The following is a 26,702-nucleotide window of genomic DNA, read 5'->3' as shown; positions in this document are numbered from 1 at the left end:
ACCAAAATCTAATCAGTTCATCCTTGAGCCAAAGTGGACGTTTGTGCCAAATTTGAAGAAATTCCCTCAAGGCGTTCCTGAGATATCGCGTTCACGACAATTGGGACGGACGGACGGACGGACGGACAGACAACCCGAAAACATAATGCCTCCAGCCATGGCTGTGCCGTAGCGGCAGCATAAAAATGGACTGCATTGACCTACTTGTTTCAATATGTGATATGTGTCAATACTTCACATGAAACCATGAATGTGACTGATGATGCAGAGGCACACTAATGGCAATGTAAAAGAGAGCAGACGAGGCAGAAAGTTTCTGATCAATTTAAATATAAAAACAGGAAGTCGGAAAATATTTGAAATACTTATTCTTGGATATTTCGTTTTGAGAACTGAGCTCAAAACTATTTAGCTTTTATCATTCCTATACTGTAGATGCATAAAGTGTAGTCCACTGAAGATTTCTCACATGATCACATTAATACTCTGACACCAGCCAGCTGCACAACACTGGCCTGGGCGCTTACTTTATAAATACCACGCACTGTCCTAAAGGCCAGCCCAGCTCTGACCAGCTCTTGTCAGTTTTAAAACATGATGACCTTCAGCAGGAGCAGAATGGCCTTTTCCTGTGGAAAGCCTTTAGAGGAAATCTAGAGGAAATTCATACCGAAATTTTTTGCAGAACACTGAGTCATGGTAACATGCTCGGACGGCCATCCCCCCGGTTGCCAAAAAAGCTCCAGATAGTGTTGCAAACTGATGCATCACCGCCCTTACGTCATGAGCCCTGTCTGTGATGCCCTTTAAGACAGAGCTCTGTGGCGCATCCGCCCGGTTAAATCGGAGAACGCCCAAAGGGGAACCAAATTAGCAAGTGCATGTAGGCATTTGGATAACACACTTTCCTGCGAGAGTGGAGGAATGTATACGCGCTCTTCCACTTGGCGGGTTCTCCAGGGATACCTGTTTCTGCAGAGCCAGCTCCCCTGCCACCTCCTGAATCTTGCGTTCCAGCTCACGTTTCAGCGTTTCGTACTCCTCCCTGTGCTTCTGAATGTCACAGTCCTTCACACTGGATGACAAGAGCACAGACATCATCACCCTCATGACCACTGCACACACAGTCCTTGCCATTAATCCTAAAGCAGGCAAGCCATTTCATTCACTCACTGGCACCACATACACACTGGCTCTGCATAAACTGGACACCAAGAGCTTGCTCAAAAATTTATACCATAACAGACTGGTCTACCCTGCCAGCAATACCTCTATTCATGTCTCTCATACATTGCCTGATGTGCAAAAAGCCAGATCATCATCTCAGCATGAACAGAGCTAGCACACATGAGGGACCACAAACTAATGGCAGATTCATAATTACTGCTCCAAGATAACTGAGCTGACCAACGAACATGAAAGGAACAACGTGAAAAACATGCACAACTACAACAGCCGTGTCTTCTCCCGTGCACTAATAACAGTGCTGTTTACAGCAGATGCAGCGGTGCGTCATACATAATTAAGAGACGTAAGCATTCACTCTGCCCATTCCAAAATTAACTGCATGGCTGGGGAGGACGATCCATTAGGGCTCTAAAAGCCGGGTGGGATTCTGTTGCCTCTCCAAACCTATTTGCTGCAATAAAACTAGGCAAAATTCTGAAGAGAGTACTCCCGTAGTGTTTGCTTTCACTGATTGTGTACCCTTCAGATTAAAATGACATCAGAATATGCAGTAGCTTTTTTCTAATCACAATAGATATTGACATGTCAAATAATTAACAGCATGAGACTGACTGAAGCACACTGGAAAAGCTTCATCAAAGAGGATCATCAACTGACTGTTGTTTCTAGAGCAGTGGTTCTTAACCTGGGTTCGGTCGAACCCTAGGGGTTCGGTGAGTCGGTCTCAGGGGTTCGGTGGAGCCTCCGCCGCAGAGGTCCACCCCTCAGTCTAGTCTGCATTATTACCTATTTACTAAGAAGGTTCGTGAATGAGCATATGAAACTGGTGGGGTTCGGTGCCTCCAACAAGGTTAAGAACCACTGTTCTAGAGGCTTTACAAGGATTGGGGCTACACAGGTGCAGCCTCACTGGTCGACAGCAACAGAGGGCTCACCTTTGCACTCTCTCCAACTGAAGCCTGTGTTCTGCAAGCCGCTGCTGGTACTGCCTCTGTATCTCCTCCCGCTTCCTGGTCTCCTTCGCTAGAGCCTCCTGCAGCTTGTTGATTTGAATGCGCAGCTCGCTGGTCTCTGCTTGCCGGGCGCTCTCGGTAGTCTGCAGGCGGGCGGCCATGGCGTCATAGCGCTCCAGCTCCCGATCCCGCTCGTCCAGCACGCGCAAGTTGAACTGAAAGTCTTCCTGTAACTGCTGGAAACGCTCCTTCTGTGCAGAGAGTTCTGCGCGGGTGTCCCCCAATGCCTTTTCCAACTGCTGGATGCACCGGGCCTGCAGATCCCTCCATTCCTTCTCCTTAGATGCCAGCTGGGCCTCCAGATCTTCCTCCTCTTCCATCACTAGGACACAAGGCATTGGCAAAATGAAGCACTTCAAATTTCAGCAGTAATTTATCAGTATGCCTTTCTTCAACTTCAATCAATATACCACGACGTCCCTAAAATTCTGTAGACATGCTTTGTCACTATATAAGGATTAAATTTTGGCAAGCATTGTCTTCACGTTGGGGTCCAATTAAATGGACAAAATTTAAGGCAACAATGCGAAATGCCTTTTCATTTCAAAATTAACAAAGCCACAAAAGCCAAAACTGGCAACTTCAGCTTCCTTATATGAAAAGGTAATGTCACCAGGCTCGCTGGCTAGTCAACTCTGACTATTACAGCAAACCACCATTAAATTAGCCATGTTTGAAAGAAGCTACATTTTGTCTGTGCTATCCCGTGCTAGCCAACACGAATCGATTTTTATTCATCTAGGAATGGTATTTGGGCTAGCAATATGAAAACTTGGCACTAGCTATCCCACTCTAACACGAGGTTAAAAGCTCACCTGAGTTAGCTCAATCAAAACAATCATTTGAGCCGACACTGTTTAGTATGATAACAAGTTAGCATTGTTTGGGAACTTGAGAGAAGCAAAATAACTTACTCGAATATATATTGTTTTTCCAATAAGCTTGAACGTTTTCCTGTCCTGTAACGTTATACACGATAAAGTGACAGAATCATAAGAAGTCGCTTCTCCATGCTGTTCTCCATTCTGTTCCAAGGATACTGTATCTATGGAAACCTCTGAACCCGCCGTTTATTTGAGTTACAGCAACAGTCGTCCGTGCAGAAAAATGAGAATTGAGTGTGGCTATTATAACCCTATGATTGCAGCAGTTCTGTGGATTACAGTATAGAGAGGTTATAATATATTTTATTTATTATAATTCTTTTAGAAAGTATTAAAGCATGAAGATGGAAAAAATGTACTGAAGCAAATATTTAAAAGAAGTAACTATAAACTGACAGGTGAGCAGTTGAGAGACATTGTCGACGACGATTCAATTCGTACAGGATGTTTTTACATGCTTTCGTTTTAAAATGACTTAGGCTAACTCACTCGTTAGTAATGTGACATCCCAGAGATTTCTTGACCCTGTTGTATGTAATGTTACGTCTTCTTCGCTAAATTTGAGAGCTCTGTAAACTTTAAGTTGTAATTGTAATAATCAGTGCCGTGTCCATTATTCAGTGAAATAGCCATGGTCCATCTGTATTGAATGGCAATACCTTGATCTGAAATTAAAACTTAAATATATTCGTTGTAGTGTAATCAAACTGCTGGGCAGATCGTTAAGATAACATTCCATGAAATCCAGTACGTGGCCATAAGAACTGTCCTCCGGAAAGGAGGACCAATTGACAGCTATTTAATAGTCCCTGACAAAATGTGCAAATCTCAGTATGTGGGCCACCCGTTGTCCCATTAGCTACTAGCTGTAATATGAAATGTATATGCCAATCACAAGAGAAGGCGCTGAATGGTTGATACAGGCAGTATACATTATATTACATAGCCTACTTATGATTTGTTTACCTTTTGCTTCGTGCAGATGTTTATCAACATTTAGGCCTACATAAACCCCTGTGTCTGTTACAGTAACCTGTTAATAGATTACAGACGTGAAAGAATAGGTAATCAGATAAATATTGCAATGTACATTGATGCTTGTTTTCTGGAAGCCTGATTGCCGCTGTTGAGAATGGAATTAATACCTCTTCCCGTTGTTATGTCATGTTTTGTCATCTGAGCTTAGATCATTTTAAGTCTGAATTTTAACAGTGTATTGTGTTACATGTGGACACCGGTGCCTGCCTGTTGTTATTTGCATACTTTTATAGAGGAGGGCTTACCACAACAAATCCTTTAAATAAAATGTCCGGACCTAGCTAAAAGAGCAAAGGTAAATCACGAGGAATAAACAGAAACCTGATACTTTAGCCTACGTCTTATAGCAAGTAGAGATCAAAGCTGTGGTATGAGAGTCTGACTAAGTTGTGTTTCTAACTCTGAGAGCACAAAATTGTATTATATATAACACGAATGGACAAATACTGCAAAGGACACTGCCTTCATGCAGACCGTGTAAATTTCAGAACCTTTCATTGTGCTTTGTTTTCCATCACTAGAATCTAAGGGGAAAAGACAGCTTCAGTATAAGTTATGATCTGTTCAGGTTTTAACTTTGTAATGTGCTGCGATGCGTTTCATTCTCCAGACTGTAACTAGTGCATCCTGTGCACTGCGGTTGTCATATTCCTGTGAAATAGTGTCAATGTTTGTCGAGCCCGTTAAAGCCTCTTCATCAGTGTTCCGTGCAGCGGCACAGATTGCTTTTTAAAATACAGTCACTGTTATCTTATCACTCTCCATTCATCACACTGAACCTGGTCTCTCCTATTCATACCCTGCACTCAGTACCAGGAGCTCAAGTCACTGTGCCGTAAACAGACCTGTCAGTCAAAGTTCTTCATAAGAGGAATCCACACATGGCTGGGGGAAAGAAATCAAGTCATGTGTCTGGCACAGAGATGGGGGGTAGTGAATATGATATGGTCAGGAAAGTAAAAACTAACAATTTTACATTTTGCCAAAAAATATAGGTCGTCATTGTGTAGCCTTTGATTCCTTTGTGTGTTTCTTCTTGGTTGTATTTTGGACTGCCCTGCCTGGATACTTACATGTAATCTAAAAATGCTTTCTGAATATGTAGCTTCATTCTTTTTGTTCCATGTTGATCTGAACAGCTCAGTAAACAATGTAAATAAATAAAGAGCTTACTTTCCCCGCACAGTCTGGAATAGCATTTAGAACCAGTAAGCTATTCATTTAATAAATTATTCAGACTGAGGTTTCAAAGAGGTAAGAAACTGTTTTATTTGTATAAAAAATTGAAGTTATTTGTAGTCCCGCCAATTGTGTTCAACAAGGATACCTTTTTTCTTTTTTCACCAGTTTAGAATTGGTAACTAGTAGCTGAAGCTTGCGCATTCCCCATGTAGGCTACTTGACTGTGAGCCAACTACTACTTTACACCTTACAGTCCACACAATACAGGAGAGCGCTAACACTGATTGGAGGAAGGCATATCGCATCTTCCACTGATAGAAATTTATAGTCAGCGGAGTACGTTTGCTGAGGGATGGAACTCATGTACATTAGTACTGGTAATTGAAGGAACTCTGGCCAAGGTACGCCTCACCCTGACATGGTGAATCCAAGTGGTCTCAGCTACGACTCCCAGCCACTCAACTGACAACAGAGCCACAGTTGAGGTTTGAGCCTGTGACTGTAGGACTAAGCTTGTGCGCATGCCTTTACAGACTGAGCCACTTGATAGCCCTAATATTAATGATTTTTTTTTTAATGGCTGAACTGGTGTATATCTTGTTCAGTGTTACATTTTTGCAGCTGTGCAGCATGCAGTACAGGACAAAAACCTTAAAAAACCTTCGGTAGAGAAGAATTCAGTTAATATATGTGCATTTATTGAATAACAAAACAAAGTCACAAACAAACAAAAAGTTTTCAGTTTCTACCTTCAATAGCACAAAAAAAAAATCTTAGACACAACTTTCCTCCCTTGGCTTTAATTACAATTAAACTGATTATTTGAAGTCTATCCATTCATTTTGCAAATGGGGGTGGGAGGGAGGTGAAGGGGTAGTTAAATTGACTGAAATCTTGTCTACCACATGTAGCCTCATACCATTGGCCTGTAATGTAAGTAAAATAGGCATGAAAGCTGCAAGGAATATGGCAAAGATGTGTTTTTCTTTTGTCTTTGAACTACAGGTGGCGTAATACTTTTGGCCTGTACTGTATGCTGTGACATTAAGGTCATAGCTAAATTGCCTGTGATAAAGCCTCTAAATAGAATTTTAAACCCTAAATCAATATTTTTCATGTAGAAACAACCTGTCACTCATCATTAATTGGTGAATAACTGTTTTACTACTTTCCAGTCCAGAGACTGTATTTCTTCAGTCTGCACTCTAAGAAAAGTCATCAAATTTTAATTCTGAAAATTTTCACTGCTGTTAAACTCAGGATAGGGTCAACACGAGGGTTAGTTATGCAGTTTAGTTTAGTTTAGTTTATCAATAAAATAAATCACACAAAAATGTCACCACTGAGTCCACCCAAAACAGCAACACAAAGAAGTGGTACACTTCTGAAACTCATTAATTGAAATATGAAAGCACAGAGTGAGTGCTTGTCAGTAAAGACATGTATTTTTTGGTGCATTATTGTGACACTCCCAATCCTTTCATCTCTTAGAAATATATAATATATAATATGCATGCGTGTATGTGTGTGTGTGTGTGTGTTTTTAAAAAATTCCCCACGGGTGGTCTGAAAAGTTTCATTGACACTGTGACTCAGCACTCTATAAGCAGTAATAGAACTGCAGTACAGTGTTTCACGAGAGCCAAAAAGGAAGCTGATGCAATGGGAAACAACACATCTGCCATACCGTGTGTCTCCACCAGGCTGACGTTACAAAGCAGCAACCTGAGGAACCAGACAACATTCCAGTCACAGCCCACATTCTCAGGTGTGATGGTGAAAGATATGGGACAGAGCAGTGAAGATAAAACCAAAATAACTACATAGAACAGCCATCATGTGTTTAATGACACCACCTGTTTCACTGACACTCCCTGTTCATGCTAGTGTTGGTGGGGATGGGAGGGGGGAATCCCTCCTTGCTTGAGAGAAAATCAGTCAATCCATCCATTTCTCACAATATTTCTCTGGCAACATTTCTCTGTGTGGACACCGTACCTTTACATTTTATCCAGGGGCCAGTTAAATACTGTAACAGTAGATGCCAGCTTTTTATTTTTTTTAAGGAGAGTTCTTGTGTATTTAACTTCATTTGGACAGGGGAAAGCAGAGGGGATCACAAAGAAAGTGGTAAGGCCAGGAATCGAACGCTGGCCAGTGGCCACACAGGGGGCCACTATAGGACTTTAACAGTCAGCCGTCCAATGGACTGCACCACAGTTTGACTGGTTAAATGAAACATTCATTATTGCAAAAGGAATCGGAGCACACCAGCAAAGTGGAGATGCATTTAATTCCCATCCTAGTAATACCTCTTAGAAGGATCATTGGTTTACCACACGCTTGCCACAAGCAATCCAAGAAATGCTGAGTAAATTACATTTTAATTAGGAATGTCTGAAAACCTTCTCTGAGTAATCATTCCGAGCTTTATTTGAATAGGTTGTCAAGCCAATATTTGAGCATAGTATAGTCCTAATTAATCTTAAAACAATCTTTTATATAGCATACCTATAAATAGCACCAGCATAAAACTGTCATACTGTCAACAATATAATTAGAATTACAATAAAAAAAAACTATTTAAGTCAATTGGGGATAAACCCATATATTGTTTTCGGACCCAATAATAGGTAATCCAGTTCAACTCCTGGAAAATATTTGGCATATAGTTTGGATAAAAATGATATGACATTTGATTATAAACAGTTGTATATGAAAGAAAGCTACTTCTTTCTAACATGAAAGAATAACATGACAACATGTAAGATGGCTGAACTTCATGACACCTCTGGCAGCAGAAATGTTTTTTTTCACAACTATGACCAATAAGTGGGCTAATTCTGAGCACACACTGCAGTTTTCACCTCTATGGATGTTTTTTTAAAATTATTATTACATATAAACCCATCTTGCTCATTAGAATTACACATATTTCTGGCTGCAAGGATGAACCCAAACCAATACCACAACCCCCCCTTCAGAAACAGCTGCCCTCCTGGGATTTTCGCACACTAGAGAAGGGATCTTCAAACTTATCCAGAAAGGGCCAGTGTGGGTGCAGGCTTTTGTTTCACACACACTTGTATCTACTAATCAAGGTCCTTTGCAAAGTCTCTAGTGGTTGATTAGTAGAATCAGGTGTGTACCTGCTTGGTTGGAATGAAAACCTGCATCCACACCAGCCCTTTCTGGATAAGACTGAGGACCCCACAAGGACAGATTATAGACCGGGCCAATGGGGCTGGTGCACCAGGGCCTCTTACCTCCAGGGCTGCTGGGCCCCTCAGCCAGTACAGTGCCCTCTGAACACCAGGGCCCTGCAGTCCATCCAGAGGCCCGGGAACCATCTACTACATAGGTGTTTATTCCACTTATATACAACGGGTTACCAACAATGACTATATATGGTTACTTTTGTATTTATAGATTTTTATCGATTTAATCACATGGAATTGAAATATTCTTCTGCAGCCACTTGGGCATATTTTACCGCTGTCAAGCAAAACTGTCGTTGGTAGTTGAACTTGGACCGTTATGCAACAAATAGGATATAACAGACCAATAGTCAGATTGTAACTGTTTTATATATCCTCTCAAACACATTCATTATGTTTTTATGCGAACATTCGCTTTCATGTCTTGACATCCGAAGCGACAGAATGCATTCACATTTCCAATATAGGCTAACTGGCAACAACAGCAGAAAACATGCACACGTTGTAAACAATTTGCTGTTTGATTACTTTCTCATCGTCAATTCCATATAGGCATAATCGCAAAATGACAAGAATAGAACGAAAACTCGGACTTGCCTGAAAATTTAAATTAGTAGTGGTACAGCCACCGTTTGTTTTCCTTCGAAGTTACTGCTAGCCGAGCAGCGAAGTGTGCCCTCCAGATGCGAACCATGCACCAGAAATTAGTCCATAGTCTTCCTGGTCTTTTGTGGAATTGAAGAATGGCAGAGTAAAATTACGGCAGTCTGAAAAAGCTAAAGGTACGATTACTAGAATTAACCTGTTATTACCCTGACAAAAAGTGCAGAAGGTGATTTCCAGTTTGCTTTTATTGTATCACCAATGTGAATTACGCAGAACTACCGCATACCTCACATAACTGTATCAAACGTTTTGAGTCAATTACAACGGGCTAAGAAAATCCGGAAGAAAATATTCAGCAACCGAATTAATCCGTTTGAATGTTTTAGTACGTAATATGCTGTCCCAGCACGAATGCTTAGCATTTTATAAAACGAATACTAAAGCAAGAAAAGAACAGAAGAGCACACGTTATAATTCCAAGACGTTGGCAGGCTATAACCAAAAGTAGGCTACTGCGCCGCATAACATACATGATTTGAAGTTATTATGAAAATAAATTGGTTTGCGCCTGCATATTTTCAAACATGGCGCCTGAAAATAGACACAAAAAATCCCGTGAGTACTCGACCAATCAGAAATGTTCAGCGCTGCAAGCTCCACCCAAAAGGTTCCTGTACTTTCGGAAAGTACTACCCCCGAGCAGGAACCTTTTGGGGGTAAAACAAAGCCCCCAGAACTAAATTTAGACCCTAGTTCCTGCGGTGGAAACGCACTGAGTTCCTCAAAAGGTTCCTAGTTCCGGGGTATAGTTCCTGCGGTGGAAACGCGGCTATATATAAAATGTTTATTTCCTTGAACATGAGCCGATAATGATTAACAGGACAATTCAAAATAGCTGTGAACACCAAGCCCCTTGTCCTTTCCAGGGAACTAAACTACCTGTACCTGTAATGTGCTTCCCGCTTCAAAAACAATATTTTTTGAAGAGGCTGAACATGCCGAGAACGTCTGGTGCCCCTAAACCGGAGCGACAAATCACACGCCGTGTACGCATCCAACTCCGACTGCCGGGCATGAGAACAAATAACTAGCTATCGATATCGATAAGTGAACGCGAACTCTAATCTTAGCTTCTAACAATGAAAACACTTGTAGACAACATTTACTTTAACAATTCGCTAAAAATATTTGGAATTTATTTTTGAGGTTTTTTTTCGGTTGTTTCTCTTCAGTCATCATTAGTAACACGGAAAGCGCAATAATGGTGCGTTCGGCCGGTCCTCGTCAAGTTTACCGCCAAGAAGTTGCATTCGACCTGACAACAAAGCTGGTAAATTCGGGCAAGTTTAACCACTTTTGGCGTATCGCTGACCTCAGCCTGTCGTTAACAGACGCTGGAGAATAGCAACGGTGTACCAGGTTAATGGTAAATATATGTATGGGGCATGCCCCACCAAGGCGTAACTTGGCTGGATGGCATACCTGCCATCCCAATAGGCTATATCCATAAAACTTGAGTTTATTTATCAATCATAATGTGTTTCAGCAGAGTTCCCAAGTTTGGTGAGGACAAGACATTTATTCAGTTTTCGGGTGGATATGTATTTTTGTATGCCGCCGATGTCAAGACACAGTAGTGTTCTCCTTCCATTAATTATTCCTCCATGTGCAGCAGTGCAGAATCTGTAAATGGATAAACATATCACTGTCGAGAAAGTAGGAGTGCTTTGCTGCAATATCACGCATATTGTGAAAACCCCATCACACAACAAAACGTGTAGCAAATTGTAAGACAATTAATCTCAAGCCCGTAAAAGAAGCCTCACTTTTAAATTTGTATTAAATTCTAATTATGTTAACGTATATATAGAAGTTGTTTTATTTTTGCTTACGATTTAATGCATTCAGTAAACTGTCTTCTTTACATCGTCAGTTCAGAGTGAAACGGTGGCTGTCTAGATAATAGCTCCTTCCGTGGATATGCAATGCTCAAAAGTAGGCTGCCTACTACATCACATCTGCGTTCAATTAGCTTTTATTTTGTAGTCATTATGCTGTGCGGATTTCTTAATGTTATATATCTGTGTACAATGAATTTCAGAATATCATATGTTGGTGTAAACTGAATTTTTTGCTCCATCAGTTCAGTTCACACTCAAATATCAAAATCGATCTTCACCGCATGCAGTCGTAAAAATAACACAGGGGAGACCTCTTACTGCATCTGGTTTGACACTATGACGAGTTGAGTTGGAGGGAGGAAGTTAGACGAGGGAGGGAGGGGAGTGACGAAGGATAGGCTCATCAACTGTTGGCTACCCTCTTCCGAGCAGCGGAGTACGCAGGTCACCCAGCAACAAGCGGCATCAATTGCGCCAACAGGTGAGTCACCAGGAAACGGACGGCTCTAGGACCAGGACTACTGCGTTTACCGAAGGGGTTTTCCATTCAGAGTGAGGCATCTTCAGTCAGACGTGCGGAACAAAACGCGTTTCTATAGCATAAAATCGTAGATTCACGACGGAGGTCGACAGCAAGTCACAGCACCAGGCCATTATTAAGGTACGTGAGTCTGATCACTGTAATTCTCAAATAACTTTAATAATCTTAAATGATCAGAGCAGAATGTATCAAGTAATTATAGCTTAATCGTCATTAGAATTGTTCGCTTTTAAATTTGAGTTATTTTTAAAAAATGTAATTTTTTTTTTTTTTAACCTCGAAACAAACATTTCTGCGATGGTTAGGCTATGTGATTGGTTGTAACGTCAGGCTATACTTACTACTACTATGCTTACACATTTACCGTCACTTCGAGTGAAATCAGCATACTTTAGGTTTCAAGAAAACCCAACCACCTACAATATTGATAATGAGCAAAATAACCTGTAGCGTACCTGATTGACCTCCCATTGGCAAGTGCATTTTTGTCCTGTCGTGATGGAGACGTAACACGTTAGGATCCACAGTAATAATTCTGACTTGGAAACATAACGGTTTTGAGGGACTGAACCCCGGATAGATGGTATGACATAAATAGCTATCATTATGTTTTTGCCATTGATCCCGCAATTTATTAATCAGGGGTACTACATGCCAGTTGCCCTTTAAATGCAGGGGGTCTTTAATTTCTCCGTAAGATTTGTATCCACCAAATAAGATTGAATTCAGCATCTCTTGCCTGTATACATTATATATTATCTGAGCAATTTGTATTCTATAGTGCACTGAGAGTTGGTTATTTAATATTTGCCTTCACGAAATTGGTAGGCTATTTGGTATGAGCAGTGAAACTTGACTGTACCTTGGAGCGACGGGTAGGCCAATTGCGCATGTAGCCTAGGCACTACTTTTACGCACACGTCTAATTCTCGGTTTCTGTGACAGTTGCTAGCATATGCAAAAGTAAAATTCTGTTAGCGATGAATGGATGGAATGGCTACAATCAGCCATCACTTTTTTTGGGTTATTTTTAAACTGTGCGTTGCAATAAGAGTACGGTTTATGGTGTTCATGCTTATGTAAGTTTTACTTCGAGAAATGTTATATTGTTAAATGATCTACACATATAAACATGTATTTCTTTCTTGGTCGTATCCCTTTCCATCTAGTCACGACGCAGCACTCGGTTAAAAACCTAATGTAACCATTTTCTCCGACGCCACTACTAAATGGTATGGAAACTAAAAAGGCGGTTGTACGGCTTCAGTGATACTTGAAATAAGCCTTAGTGGAATAGCACATTTAACAACAACGGGATACTCTGTGCTTGCTACAGATAATGTGAACATCGCTATCTCGCTGTTATAACATTGATCTTGCTTACTGCATTGTTCAGGTCCGTATTCCAGAACATCACGTTCATCACGTAGGCTTGCAGCGCTGTTGGTGCAGAGCTGTAATAGAATGCCTGCACATCCTTCCGTGAGTCGTGAATCTAACTAGATTCGTCCCAGAAATATACCATACCAAAGGATAAACGGCGATTAGTTTAAAATTAAAAAAGTATTTGTCTTTCGAAAGGTTAAGTGCAGTCACGTAGCCGATCTAGCGTTATATTGCTTAGCCTACCATACTGCAGGGCTGTCCGTATTCGTACAGTCAGGAGGGCTTTATATCGAACTATTATTAAGCAATGCTTTCACTTGAAATGTGTGGAATTATCATATATGACTAACTTAATTAGTCTGTTTTCATGGGATTCACCATACGCCCCTATAGTATTCGTCTTCATATTTAATTTCAGCCAATGTCAATTGTAACAGCAAGATGTTGTAGTCTACAAGCGCAGCAGGTTTATTTAAGGAAAGCGAAATAATCCAAGAAAACTACAAAGCCCAACATTCTTCACCTTGTAGTAGTACGTGCCACCGGCCGCATCCACAGCAGACGGTTAGCCTACTGCAATAATTTCCGTGGCGATTTTTAAACAGTCTGTTGTGTGGGGTCTTTTAGTGATTGGTGTTCCAGATGTAGGTTGAACAAAACCAGTTTTTCAACCGTACTGTCACACACCGAAGTGAACAAAAGATGGTTTAGTGCGTTCAGTCGAATGAATCCATCCGTTTTTCTGCATTTGAGTGCGAGCTGTGATGGCGAGGGTATACACGATTCCACATAGGCTACGCTACAGAGCAGCCATTAAAACGCGTTTAAAATATAGGCACCTTCACAATCAATTTGGGAGATTATCCCAACATTAAATGTCTTTAAAACACACAGTTATGTTTTACCACATAAGAACAATTTAATTGGCCCAGTGTAAAATAGTTACACGATGACAATGTTGTTTTTGTATTTGAATTCAGTTATAAAATGTAGTTCACTAATCCACAAATATTTTGTTATTTGAAGAGCACAATGAGTCAATACAGTGGTCACTGTAGCAACATAAAAGGCTTGTCACCAGAGCTTTGTAATCCACTGAACCAAGTGAAACTGTAATCCATTATCCCTACATTAAAAAAGTTCAGTTGGGAGAACCTTTTTTTTTTTTTTTTTTTTTTACAGTGCAGGCTGGAACCAAATTTGAATTTCCACCAGGGTATGTATGTCACTGCACTTAACTAAACAATAAATTACACTTTGGGAATGAAAGATGGCCTACTTCAAACTTAATACAATGTGACCACTTTCTCAGCGTCAATTCAGCCTCAGAGTGGCTTGGTTAGCAATGGTGCCCACTAAGCTCCTAGACTGACTCCTGTGGACAGTGCTGATTAAAGTCTGGGCTGCCATTAGGTAACTAAGAATCAGGAGGCAGGACACAATTAGCTTTATCCCACTGGGGTATGAGGAGTTCAAGACAACCAGCCTTGCATAGGTTACTGAGGATAATCTGCTCATTCACCAAGGGTGGATGAAGCAGCCACTAGCTATTCACTATAGGCAAACACAATTTACAAGTCAGGGATATGTCTCTAACCTCAAATCAGCGCTAAGTCTCCTCAGATATACTGTAAGGCTCGTAACAGGGAAATTATTGCGATGGTCCTTGAACCGAGGCGAGTGGATTGGAGATGAACAGTGCATGCACTTCAGCTGTGATCCCCATTTTAGAGACAATTAGATTTTTTGCAAGCATCAGAAAAAGAGCATGATTATTAAGAGTACCAAAACAGCTGGCATATATTTGTTTGGAAAAAGAAGATGCCCCATTTCAGGGCACCATAATGTTTGGACAAATGGCTTCACAGGTGTGTCTGATTAGTCAGGTGTGTTCAATCACTTATTTATTGCAAGTATAAGAGAGCGTACAGTATCTAGTCTTGATTCTAGGCTTTATGTTGCTTTTGGAGTGCGTGAGACAAAAAGCTATGAATAAAAAAGTGCTGTTATTTCTGCATGGTGAAATACTAAGGCAATCAAAAATTCTTCTTCTTCTTCTTCTTCTTATTATTATTATTATTAAGGAAGATGAAAGACCTTGCATGAAGATGCATCTACATGACAATCTGAAGATATTTGAAAATTTTATTTTGTCACATGGCTCCATAGTCCTGGGCTGGACTTAAACACGAGAGTTTTACATTGCTGTTTGTAAAAAGCACTAGTAAATCTACATAGAGCCATGTAAAAATTCTGGCTTTTTGTGATTTCCTTCTTGCAAATTAATACATTGTCTAGGATGGCTTGCACTTTATCATTAAGCTGCCCTTGCTTTGGCATAGAGAGTGCGGACGTGCTGGGGCTCTATGAGATCTGAAGTGATGCTAATTGCTGTGGACAGAAGACTAACCCTGAAATAGCTCAGCATAGGCCACTGCTTGCTAGGAACTGGGAGTGAAACTGGGGAGCCTTTCTTCTTTGTCTATCCTGCATAGGCCACCTCAGCATATTGAGGCCCTTGTTTCATTACTGCTGAATTTATGGGGTGACCACTGTATACAATAGAGCAACAACCTCTATGGCATGATGACTGATTATTTCCCAAAATCTGATAACAGTATGCAGTCTTTGTTTCTGTTGTCAAAAGCACCGATGCACCTCAGTTAAAAAAAAAAAGTAAATTGACAGGCATTTGAAGATTAGGTGGTTTTCTAGATGTATGAATCTGAGATATCGGTGTCAAATCCTATTTGTCATCCATTTATTTTCTTTGGTACATACTGTGTTTCCCGATTTGGTATTATTATATAGTACTGCTGATACTCCACCTATGATGTTAATGTGATTAGACTATTTTTATTTACTTTTATTTTCTACCTTTTTTTAATTTCCACAGTGAATAAAATCAAGGGAAAGCAGTAACTGTAGGGAGCAGGAACAGGAAGAAGCTGCTGCTTATTAAAGCAAAATTTCTGTCCTAGAAGCTGAAGTCTGCATAGATTATTACACTATAATAATTCCTGAGGATGAAGGGAGATTGTTTCGTTTTTTGTGGGCAATACTGTGAAGCTTTGTCTGTTATGTAGTTACAGTACTCATAGAGACAACTGGTGAAGGTAGAATATGTGGGTGGGGGGCACGCAGACTGTAGGACCAACCATTTTACCTTTTTGATTAACAAGTATCCTCTTTATTTGGGATAAGACTGGATATAGAATAGAATAAGGTATGCTCAAGTTTTTTTATAAGTGTTTTTTTCTTCTTCTTGGTTCTCACTTGTGCCACTTCACTGCATGGCAGAATGAACCAGAACCTGGCAGGTATGCTTTATGACAGGCAGAATGCTGGTCCAGATGAATGAGTGATCAAGTAGCATGCTCAGTTAGAATAGCTTCTCATCATCAGCCCTAAAAGCAGTGGCATCAGCTGGACCCTGTCACCAGTAATATTTGTTGTGTTTGAGGACTGGGGCAGCAGGTGGGTAGTGGCAATTTCCATAGAAGGAGCACAGTAATGTCATTAGGAATGAAGAGCCCCCCCTGAGGCAACACAACCATCTGGATGACTATAGAAGTCATGCTAGTAAGACGGTATGTGGGACTTCTAGATTTGGAGCAGTGGATAAGGGGATCCAGAGTTGGCAGGAAAGACAGCTAGCATGAGCACAGAGAGGTAAAGGAAGAAGGCAGCCTACTAGTTTGCACAGTGGGTAAAGGAACAGCAGTTACAGTAGCATCAGCATGGTGAAGTAAAGGAAGAAGGGCAGCTAGCATCAGCACAAAGGAGTACAGGAGGGAGACACACAGCTGTAGTTAGGGCAGTGGGTAAAGAAAGGGCAGTTAACATTGAAACAGAGACTCCTCTGTGGAAGATGGGAAGCTAGCGTTGGACTGACTTGATGGCGAAGGACCTGGGGGTTCTCAGAAGCCAATGAGTGCCGAATCACAGGGTGGATGTGAAATATTTCAGCCACTTTCTGAAAGCAGGATATTAAGGAATGTATTAGATAAAATATTTTTTGTTTACAGCTTGGTGCACTATATTTGCATTGTGAAACTGTATGGAACAGCTTGAATTTGCATTTTCAACAGAGCCTACTGCTGTTGCTATTTTTACTTTAGTCACCAAATAAAATCATGTCCTTAAAACAAAGGTTACTTTCCACTATCTGCTTATAGAGTGTTAAGACCAGGATGTATTGTGTGTCCAAAATGGCCTTTGCTAAAGGCAGAAAGTGATTCCACACATGCTGTGTGGCCGGCTCAGTCTGTTTTGGCAAGAAAATGTCAGGATGTTATTTTGGGAGGGGCATATTAGTCCTGGCAAGCCCTGGAGTTGGGTCAGACCAGGGAAGGTGTGGCTTGGGGGGGTCAGACCTGTGTCAGGCACTGAGGGATGCCGAGGTGTACTTCACACATATGTTTCCATGCAGAGAGACACACCAAGCAGCTGCATCAGGGGTAGGTTGCTCTTTGCGTTAAAAATATCTTTACGCTTTGCTTTCTAATGATAAAAAATAACTTTCTTTCCATTATGTATTTAACTAGCAAAATATGCTCAAACACTTTTCTGTTGTTTCTGTTGGATGTTTCATGCCATTTTTATGTGAGGATCAAAATCAGAGACATGAAAGTTACAGTAAAAATACCACAGAAAATAGAACTCTGGATTGACAGACTAGGCAAATTTGTTTGTCCCTTGACTTTATAAGTTGTACCAATATTATAGTTTCATAACCACAAGCTACAGCTACTTTTATAAAGTGTCTGGGACATGCATTTCTAATTCACAAGATTAACAAAGCTACTAACATAATCAGATTCTGGTGCTGTAACGGCAGATGTCACTGGCTTTTGTGCATTATCTACCCATCCAGTACTGTGTCAGGTCAGCAATGTCAATTGGACAATTGTCATATGAGTCTTGCTGAAACATTTAAAAATGATATTCATGTAGCCATGTTCCAGAGGTTTTTTTTTTGTTTGTTTTTTGTATCATATGAGACTATAGTGATAAGCAACACTATATTTCTAAAACTTTGAAGCATCGTTTTACACAAATTATCGTGGGGAATAATAATTTTAAATTAAAAGAATAATAATCTAACATTACATAGGTTTGAATGTTCTAATTTACCTTGATGAACTGGGATTCCCCAGCATGGTAGCTGAAATTCGATAGTTGTCTAATGAATTAATATTACTGAGAATGTAACTTATGGTAAACCGTTCCGTTTTCAGTCCGTAGTTCATTTAATGTGATATTACCTTCTGCATGTATATTGTGTGACACCTTTCAACACTTCCTCTTCAGCTTCCTGAAACACACTGTCTATTTTTGGATACTATTGAAAGGTCCAGCAATGTGTCACTCTTAGGTTTCACAGTTATTCTTCCATTTATCATTTAGCCAGTTTACTCTGGATTGAAGGGGGGGAACTGCATTGAATTCCCCTGTCTCCTACTCCTGGCTGACAGACAAGCTTCTCAAATGCAGAAAAATAATTTGGCTAGCTCTTGTCTCACTTGCTGACAGCTTGGGGGTCCACAGCCAAGACAGAGGAAGGTGAGAGAGACGTGAGAAGTTAGGGGTGCTGCTTGTCCAATTTGGACTTGAGATTTGCCCATGCACTGAGCCTTCTCCGGGCAGCTTGTTAACATGGCGCCCACTCCATGGCTTCAAGGGCCAATGGGATGCTCCAAAAGACCAACGAGCCATTTATTTTATTGAGTTTATAATTATCCTGAGTGCCTGATGAATGAAATGAGGTTGAGGGCCAGGAGGGGAGTAGGAATAGGATGGAGTAGGACATGGGAAGCAATGCTTATGCACACAGGCAAAAAGGAAATTAAATATCATATAAATGCCTAGCCAGATAAGAAATGCCTTGGAAAAAGCTGTATTAAGGCTTGTCTTTTCATATAATATCCAACCTCTGAAATCCCAGGACTGTGAATGCAAAAATGTGTAAGCAACATACCCAGGAGCATCTCCCATCATGTAACAAACTGCAGCTTGTGGAGTCACTCCCTTCCTCAGGCAATCACTTGTTCAATTGCATTCCTAGGGTTGCAAAACAGTGATTTCTGGTACTGTAGTTTTACAACATACATTGTACCCACCTACATTATATATATATATTATAGGTCAGTTTTCCTACAAACTGACCTATAAACACAGAAAAAGACTATTGTAAAAAAGCTGGTAGGATCATTTAACAAATAGCAAAACAGGACTTTTCACACATTCACATTAAAAGATGTGTGTTCAGATTTCTTAAAAAAAAAAAGTGTCTGGCTGTAGTGATGAATAATTAAAAGATTAATGTGAGAAAAGTACAGCTTTCATGTCATGGTATTTATATGTGTATATATGTTTTACCATTTTACAGAACCAGCTCTTTCCCCCATTTTTAGCTGTGAAAAAGTAAGTTAATAGATTACTGGCAGGTATTAACTGTTGCTCAGGTGTTTTCTTTTGCATGGATAGTTCACACATAAAAGAGCAGTCTAATTTTGGTTTTAGCCTTTGTTTTCATCTGTGGAGATAATATTTAGAGTTCAAATGCAGAGACTGCATTTGAAAAGCAACTAATTTGCAAGCTGAGACAAGAATTCATTAAGGATACCACAGAAACTGGGTACATCAAGTACAGTAGTTTGGAAAGTCTTAAAAAAGAATGAAACCACTGGAGGATTCAGAAATAAACACTGTACAGGTCAGCCAAGGAAGAAAACTTAAGTTGATGACAGACAAATGTTGGGAGCTGCTAATAAAAACCCTAAAATTATTGTCAGTGACATCAGCAGCAGTCTCCAGAGGGCACGGGTGAAAACATCTCAAGCCATCATACACAGATGACTTTGAGAGCAGAATGATAGAGAATCGAAAGGCCAGATTAGAATCCATCAAAAAAATACAGATGGACCAAACCCTTGCCAAAAATGATGGAAAGCTAAAAGTGTGGAGAAAGGAAGGAACAGTCCATGATCCAAACCACCCCCCTCTCAGATGCAGATGCAGATCCCTTCTGATGCAGTGAAGGCCTGGAAAAGCATTTCCAATGACGATGCCAAACGACTGGTGATGTCAATGGGTCATACACTAGATGCAGTTATTGCATTTAAGGGTTATGCAACCTAACTATACTTTATTGCTTTGCCTCAATACAACATCAGCTGTTTCTGTAAAATGGTAACACATATACACATGTAAATACCATGAAATAAAAACTGCTTGTCTGTACTTTTGCCTCACATTAATCTTTTGACCTTAAATCAAAATGCCTTAAGTATATAGCAAAAAATTCACTCAACTGTTCCCATCATTTTGGAAGACACTGTATATCTCAGCCACTGTGAAGGTGACCACAGCTAGGGAAACTGATACAAACAAGTCCAGAGTTGAATTTGTATTGCTATAGTGAATCAGTGGACCAGCAATATTCACCATATACACCTTACAATTACACAACATAAGAAACAGGATCTCAGCTGACAGGTACAGAATGGCTGTGTTGAAGTCACTGGCCACCTAGTGTACACACCCTGCCACTGTCTGCTGTGATAGCTGTAGCCTGGAAAGAGGCCAGATAAAACATGGAGGGAGCACTCTGTGGCTGCAGACCAGACGCACATAAATAACATTACATCTACAAGGCTAAGCTGCACATGGGTTCACAGCCGCAGATGGATGGTATTTCATTAACCGGGCTGTCGATTATCTCATGATGTATGGGGCTGTAGCTCCTCCACACATACAGTATAAGATGTATGAAGAGACGTTAATATAAAATCTTAAAAATAAAACTTATTTCACAATGTGCGCTATGTAAGGCTTATTAACATTGTCAGCATTAACATTGTCATCTCTAAGCAAATTCCAAGGATGATCATTTTTTTACTGGGCTTTTCTAAAAAAATAAAAAAGAGAGACTTTAATTTAAAAAAGTGAAATGCTTGGTTAAAAGTTTTTAAAAAAAAATGCTGCCTAAATATGATGCTGGTGTATAACTTGTACTTCTGGCTTTGTCTTTGTACAGAACTAGGTGAACCTCAGAGAGCATCATGGGAGGAGTCGCACTTGATGATGGCCCCAGTGGGGTAAAGGCACCAGACGGGGGCTGGGGGTGGGCAGTCTTGTTTGGCTGCTTCGTCATTACAGGCTTTTCCTACGCCTTTCCCAAAGCTGTCAGCGTCTTCTTCAAAGAGCTGATCCGGGAGTTTGATGTGGGCTACAGTGACACAGCCTGGATCTCCTCCATCCTGCTGGCCATGCTGTACGGCACAGGTCTGAACAGCCTTCCCTCAAACAGCAGGGTGAACCTGCACTCTCTGTATCATACAGTATCATTTTTAGGCAGTTCAAGAGCAGCTACATTCATAATTATTTTGTCATGAGCAACACTGAAGCACTACATTTTACAACATTGACTGGAAAACTTCTTGTGTGTCCACAGGCCCTATCTGCAGTGTCTTGGTGAATCGGTTTGGGTGCCGCCCTGTGATGATGGTGGGGGGTCTCTTTGCTTCCCTGGGAATGATATTGGCATCCTTCTCCACCAGCATCATTCATATATACCTGTCCACCGGCGTCATCACAGGTGAGTCTCACCTTAAGAACATGCACATAAAGGCATAAAAAACACTCACATACTGACACTGTACCCACCCACACATACACATTGAACCTTGCTGTGTGTTCACTAGGAAAATACTCGGTTTGAAAGATTTGTGGGACACAGACAAATGTTCAATGTCCAATGACATGTCCAGTGGCTGTTGGCCTGTAACCTACACTGTACGGTATGTCTGGTTTAGCATGAAAGTTCAGTGTTGTGCTTGTGGTCTCATTCCAGGCTTAGGACTGGCCCTGAACTTCCAGCCCTCTCTCATCATGCTGAACAGGTACTTCAGTGAAAAACGCCCACTGGCAAATGGCCTGGCTGCTGCGGGGAGTCCGGTCGCCCTGTGCTGCCTCTCCCCACTGGGACAGGTGCTGCAGCATGCGTATGGCTGGCGGGGGGGCTTCCTCATCCTGGGGGGGATATTGCTCAACTGCTGTGCCTGTGGAGCCCTCATGAGACCACTGGTTCCCCCCAAAAAAGTGGAGGAACCAGAGGGCCAGGCCAAGGTCATAGAGGAGAAGAAGAAGCCAAAGGCCAAGCTTCTGGACTTCAGTGTATTCAAGGACAGGGGCTTTCTTATCTACACTATTGCGGCCTCCATCATGGTGCTGGGCCTGTTCGTGCCGCCTGTCTTTGTGGTGAGCTATGCCAAGGAGCTGGGCAATGAAGACACCAAGTCGGCTCTGTTGCTGACCATCCTGGGCTTCATTGACATCTTTGCCCGGCCCACCTGCGGTATTATCGCCGGGCTGAAGTGGGTGCGCCCGCGCTGCGTCTACTTCTTCAGCATTGCCATGCTCTTCAACGGCATTGCAGACATAGTGGGTTCCTTTTCCAAGGACTACAATTCCCTGGTGGTCTTCTGCATTTTCTTTGGCATCTCCTACGGCATGGTTGGCGCCCTCCAGTTTGAAGTGCTGATGGCCATCGTGGGCACAGAGAAGTTCCCCAGCGCCATTGGCCTGGTGCTGCTGATGGAGGCCATCGCTGTGCTGGTGGGACCGCCCTCTGCAGGTCAGTCCTCACTTTGGCTCATTGGAATATCGATGCTACTTCTTGCACCTTAAAGGAATGCAGGTGCAAAACAAACAGTACAAGCAAAGCGCCTTGAGGTCTGTGTAACGTTAACCATTTTTTCTTCTGTCTCGCAGGGCGATTGCTGGATGCCACCAAGGTCTATATGTATGTGTTCTTGTTGGCCGGGTGCGAGGTGTGCCTCTCATCCATCGTGCTGGCCACCGGCAATTTCTTCTGCCTCAAGAAGAAGCCCCAGGAGCCGGCGATGGGCGAGATGGAGCTGCTCAACAAGCCCCCCGAGGAAAACAGCAAGGCCATCGAGGGCACGGAGAAAGGGAAGGAGGAGCAGGAGGAGCCCGACAAAGAAAGAGAGAAGGAGCCAGAAGAGAAGGAGCCGGAAGAGAAGCAGCCGGAAGAGAAGCAGCCTGAGAGCGCAAAGGTGGACTCTGCAGAGGTGGAGACCTTTCTGAAAGACGCCAAGGAGGAGAACGGAGATGTGGTCGCCAACCCTGAGACGTGCCTGTGAGGACCCTCATCGCAGGAGAGACTGTGACAGTGGGAGCAAAGCAAAAACATTTCACAACCGAACACGAAGTTGGATGGGAACCCCCTAAACAGGTTAGGCAAATAGATGCTTTACAATCGGCTGTATTTATTTTAGGTGTTACATAGTCGTATGCTTTCGTGTGCTCTTTGGAGCTGCTTCATATGAGAGGACAGACACGCTGAAAACACACAGAGAATGAGGGACAAATTCCACCCTACAACTACAATGAACCCACACTTAAAAAAGCAAAAATGTCTCCATGCATAAAATGACGACTAAGTACACCTGTCTCTCACTGTATCACCTGCTGAATGTGCCAAGGAGTGGCACATCCTATACAGAGTTTCAGGCTTTGGAGAAACCCACAGCACTTGAGCACTTAATTTCTTCTTTTCTTTCAGGGGTACTCCACCTTAATCACCTATACCACGGAGCATTCTGTTTGCCAGTGGAATGCGAATGGTGGTCAAAGTGTAGGAACATAGCTGGACACATTTTGACTTACTATAACGCACACTTCTCAGTTCATTGCGATGTGCTTTTCAGCCTCAGTTATAGCGCACGTGCATTTTCGAATGAATTGAGCAAGAATAATCTGTGGATGGGAATGCAGGTCCGTGACTGCTTTTCTTGCACATGCTAGGAAGATTATTACGGTTTGTGTGCGGAAGATAAATGTGAGCTTATCTGCATATTTGTGGTACACAAAAAGAGATTTATTGTGCAATTTATTGTGACTTGAGCACAGTGCAGGGATTTCTTTCACACTGCACAGGTTATGAAAAAGCTCTGATTACTAAGGAATACAAATGAGGTTCTGAATGTGATGTTATGCAATGGCTTTTTATTTCATGAAATTAACATCTGGCATTACAAACAAAGGACAAAGGTCAATATGACAGTTCAAAATGAATAAATGAACATTTTAGGCCAGTACATTCATAGTTAAGGCAGGAAGTGGATTTTCATTTATTAGGCCTATGTGTTGTTGCTTTTGGGGTCATAGATCATCATGCAATGTTTCTTCCTACCTCCTCACTGCGTTAACTTGTGTGCATTACTGTGTGCAAAGCAGCAATCTGGCAGCTGAAGTGACGACCGCCCACATTTCTCAGATCTGCCATGTTAGTCTCTAAAATCTCATATAAATTTGGACAGACCCTTTTGTGTTTTTATATTTGTCAGGAGAGTGCTCTGACATTTTTAAAAGGAAATAGAAATCTGGGAGCCTGCATTTCACAGTTTGCATGCATGAAGAAGGAGATTGGGCAGCATGTAGAATCTGTTTTACCTTTAATAAAAATGACTCCAAATGCATTTTTAGCAGCGATGGGTGTATGACCGGTGCAGTCAGGCTCATTTCGAATTGACCGGAAGTTTAATCCATGCGACATATAAATCACCTTGAATCCAAACAAAAAAAACTACACAGCACCTACTATTGCTAAACACAAATATTTGAAAGTCTTTAATTGGACCAAATCCCAGATGCCTTTGACCGCCGATTGCAAACGAGTCTCTCATTCATTACTGCCTTGGGGGAATGTGTGACAGCACTGCTTAGTGTGTCCCTGTTTTACATCTGACCTCCAGCAAAGGAAAAGACTCTTTCCCTCGCATTATTGGTAGTGCCTTATATCTGTAATAAATACATGGAGCACGCCATGCAAAGGAACGTCGAGTAAAGATGAAAAACTGAATGATCTTCATGAATGTCCCTTGCATTTTATGAACTCTTTAGATTGCACAGCTTCATTCTGATCTCTCATTTAGTTTAACGATGGCAGCCCATCTCCTTTCTCATCCATTCCCAGTGTCTGGGTTTTGAAAAAAAGACTCAGTCAACCAAACACAGCCACCACGATCACGTCACATTCTAGTATCTTACTGAAGCTTTTCTGTAATCAAGACAGCCCATTGGGACCATGGGGACCCATGTCCTTTATGACTACTGGGCAACCGTTCATGTTTTTTCAATAATTGTCTATTCATTTTTAGTTTTGAGCTATTTCATTGCACAAGTTCAGAGTGTGTTTACTCGTATTATGTGTGTCCTGTATCTTTATGTTCCATACAAAAACATTTCCAGCTGCATATGCCATCACATGGTCACATCACTCATCCATTCACAAACCAGTCCGTTCCAAAATCAAAATAAGTTTGTGTAATAAACTGCCATTTGCACTTGTGTACCTTTGATGTTTCTTTATAAAGGCTTAACCTCCATTCTATACCAGCGTTAGTGCACATTGTACTGTATGTATGTGTGATTGTTGGTGTAAAAGAGAAAAATCGGTGTCACTGTATTGTATCACTGTGTTATACTATGATACGTATTACTGTAAAAAAAACATTTGTCTTGAATTTGCGAATGGGAAGGAGGGACGTCCTAAAATGGTGATAGCATCTTGAGGTATTTAATGAAAAATTTAAAAAATATATCGCCTTACTGCCATAGGCTTTTATGTCGTCAGCAGTAGTTCCACAGCCTAGAGTTGGTTCTGACATTTCAGTGGGACCAGCACTTATGTACAGGCAATAAGAGAGGCTATATATCTCTGCCCTGTCCCCAAGTGCATTTCAAATGAATCTAGTACCACACTGTCAATTAGGAAAATGGCTGACTTACAAATGAAGGTAGACACACCTTGTGAAGGGAGATTAAACTAATACTGTCTCACCCTCACAAATTTGTTAACATATGTATCAATGGTAAAACAAGGGTTTACAAATGTGTATGTGCTAACTACTGCAATATTTCAGTATTTTACACACATACTCACTAAAGCCCATAATTTCAAATTCAAGTATTTCTACAGAACACTGGATTATGCTATTGTAATGTTGGAATGTATCAAATTAACTGGGGAGAGCACTGGTATTTGCTTATATAACTCCCTATAAATTAGCAATATTTAATTTTATTTATTATTTACATGTAGCGCACGTAAATGATTGTTGCCCTCCATTAATGAAGCCCCACTACAGTATTCTGCTTTCAACACCACTAGCTGGACCCCCACACCCAGGGCCTCCCTCCCTCTCAGCGTCCACACCTTCCTGGCTATAAATGGGAGGAACTATTGAGTGTTGTGAAGTTTGTATGAACTTCTGATCTTTATTTATTATTGTTTTTTAATGATTTTATTTAAAGAAACTAAACCAGGGAGATTTGTCAAGTGCTTTCCTGCAGCCAGGAGCTCCCTGTTTGTCTACTCCATTGCGAGAAGGCACTTTACAATCACCACATCAGTAGAAGAAAGTATATTTTTACCTGCTTAAGCTTGTTTCAAATCTTCTCAATAAATTACTTCTGTTGAGCAGATGTGTGAGTGCTCTTACTGCTGAGGTGCTGGTGTCTCTGGGCTCCCACAGCTACCCATAGAGTGAGCCTATGGGTCTACCCAGGGGTCTCCCTCTACCCTAGAGGCTCTACACTCTACACTGTACTCTACACTGAACGAGGAGCCATTTTAAACCTTGTCTGGGTACTGTACACCCTGAACTGTTCTTCACATCTTAACACCAACACACACAGGGGTTTGTGTTGCTTCA

General features: G+C 41.4%; 2 protein-coding genes across 8 annotated transcripts in view; one reads left to right on the top strand and one right to left on the bottom strand.

The window, feature by feature from the left end:
- ccdc57 (coiled-coil domain containing 57) overlaps positions 1-26,702 on the bottom strand; it is a 61,581-nt gene that overhangs the window by 29,424 nt on the left and 5,455 nt on the right. For 2 of the 5 annotated variants that reach the window (XM_064323108.1, XM_064323111.1), the window contains exons 1-3: positions 3,116-3,299; positions 2,124-2,523; positions 967-1,075 (exon numbers count right to left, since the gene is read on the bottom strand). In XM_064323108.1, the coding sequence (XP_064179178.1) occupies positions 967-1,075; positions 2,124-2,523; position 3,116 (510 nt within the window). In that variant the 5' untranslated portion in view covers positions 3,117-3,299. Of the gene's footprint in view, positions 1-966; positions 1,076-2,123; positions 2,524-3,115; positions 3,301-12,955; positions 13,259-26,702 lie in introns of those variants that run through there. The other 3 variants (XR_010328430.1, XM_064323109.1, XM_064323110.1) reach the window with 3 other exon arrangements.
- Positions 11,466-26,467, top strand: slc16a3b (solute carrier family 16 member 3b). 3 transcript variants are annotated; one of them, XM_064323112.1, is made up of 5 exons: positions 11,466-11,691; positions 20,999-21,246; positions 21,416-21,559; positions 21,815-22,597; positions 22,735-26,467. In XM_064323112.1, the coding sequence occupies exons 2-5, from the start codon at positions 21,024-21,026 to the stop codon at positions 23,124-23,126; spliced, it is 1,542 nt and encodes a 513-aa protein (XP_064179182.1). In that variant the 5' UTR covers positions 11,466-11,691; positions 20,999-21,023; the 3' UTR covers positions 23,127-26,467. The 3 variants fall into 3 exon arrangements, with proteins under 3 accessions (XP_064179182.1, XP_064179185.1, XP_064179183.1); XM_064323115.1 differs by lacking the exon at positions 11,466-11,691 and adding an exon at positions 14,414-14,633; XM_064323113.1 differs by lacking the exon at positions 11,466-11,691 and adding an exon at positions 17,281-17,417.

This window comes from Anguilla rostrata, chromosome 2, assembly GCF_018555375.3.
Source record: "Anguilla rostrata isolate EN2019 chromosome 2, ASM1855537v3, whole genome shotgun sequence".
In the NCBI taxonomy this organism is placed as follows: Eukaryota; Metazoa; Chordata; class Actinopteri; order Anguilliformes; family Anguillidae; genus Anguilla; species Anguilla rostrata.
Note: the sequence above shows the minus strand (reverse complement) of the source record. Positions and strands in the feature narration are given on the sequence as shown.

Bases quoted from the DNA above. Each gene is read 5' to 3' on its own strand.
- slc16a3b (XM_064323112.1), top strand. From the start codon at position 21,024: ATGGGAGGAGTCGCACTTGATGATGGCCCCAGTGGGGTAAAGGCACCA. The intron at 21,560-21,814 runs GTGAGTCTCACC...GTCTCATTCCAG, and splicing joins GTCCACCGGCGTCATCACAG to GCTTAGGACTGGCCCTGAAC. The intron at 22,598-22,734 runs GTCAGTCCTCAC...TCTGTCTCGCAG, and splicing joins GGTGGGACCGCCCTCTGCAG to GGCGATTGCTGGATGCCACC.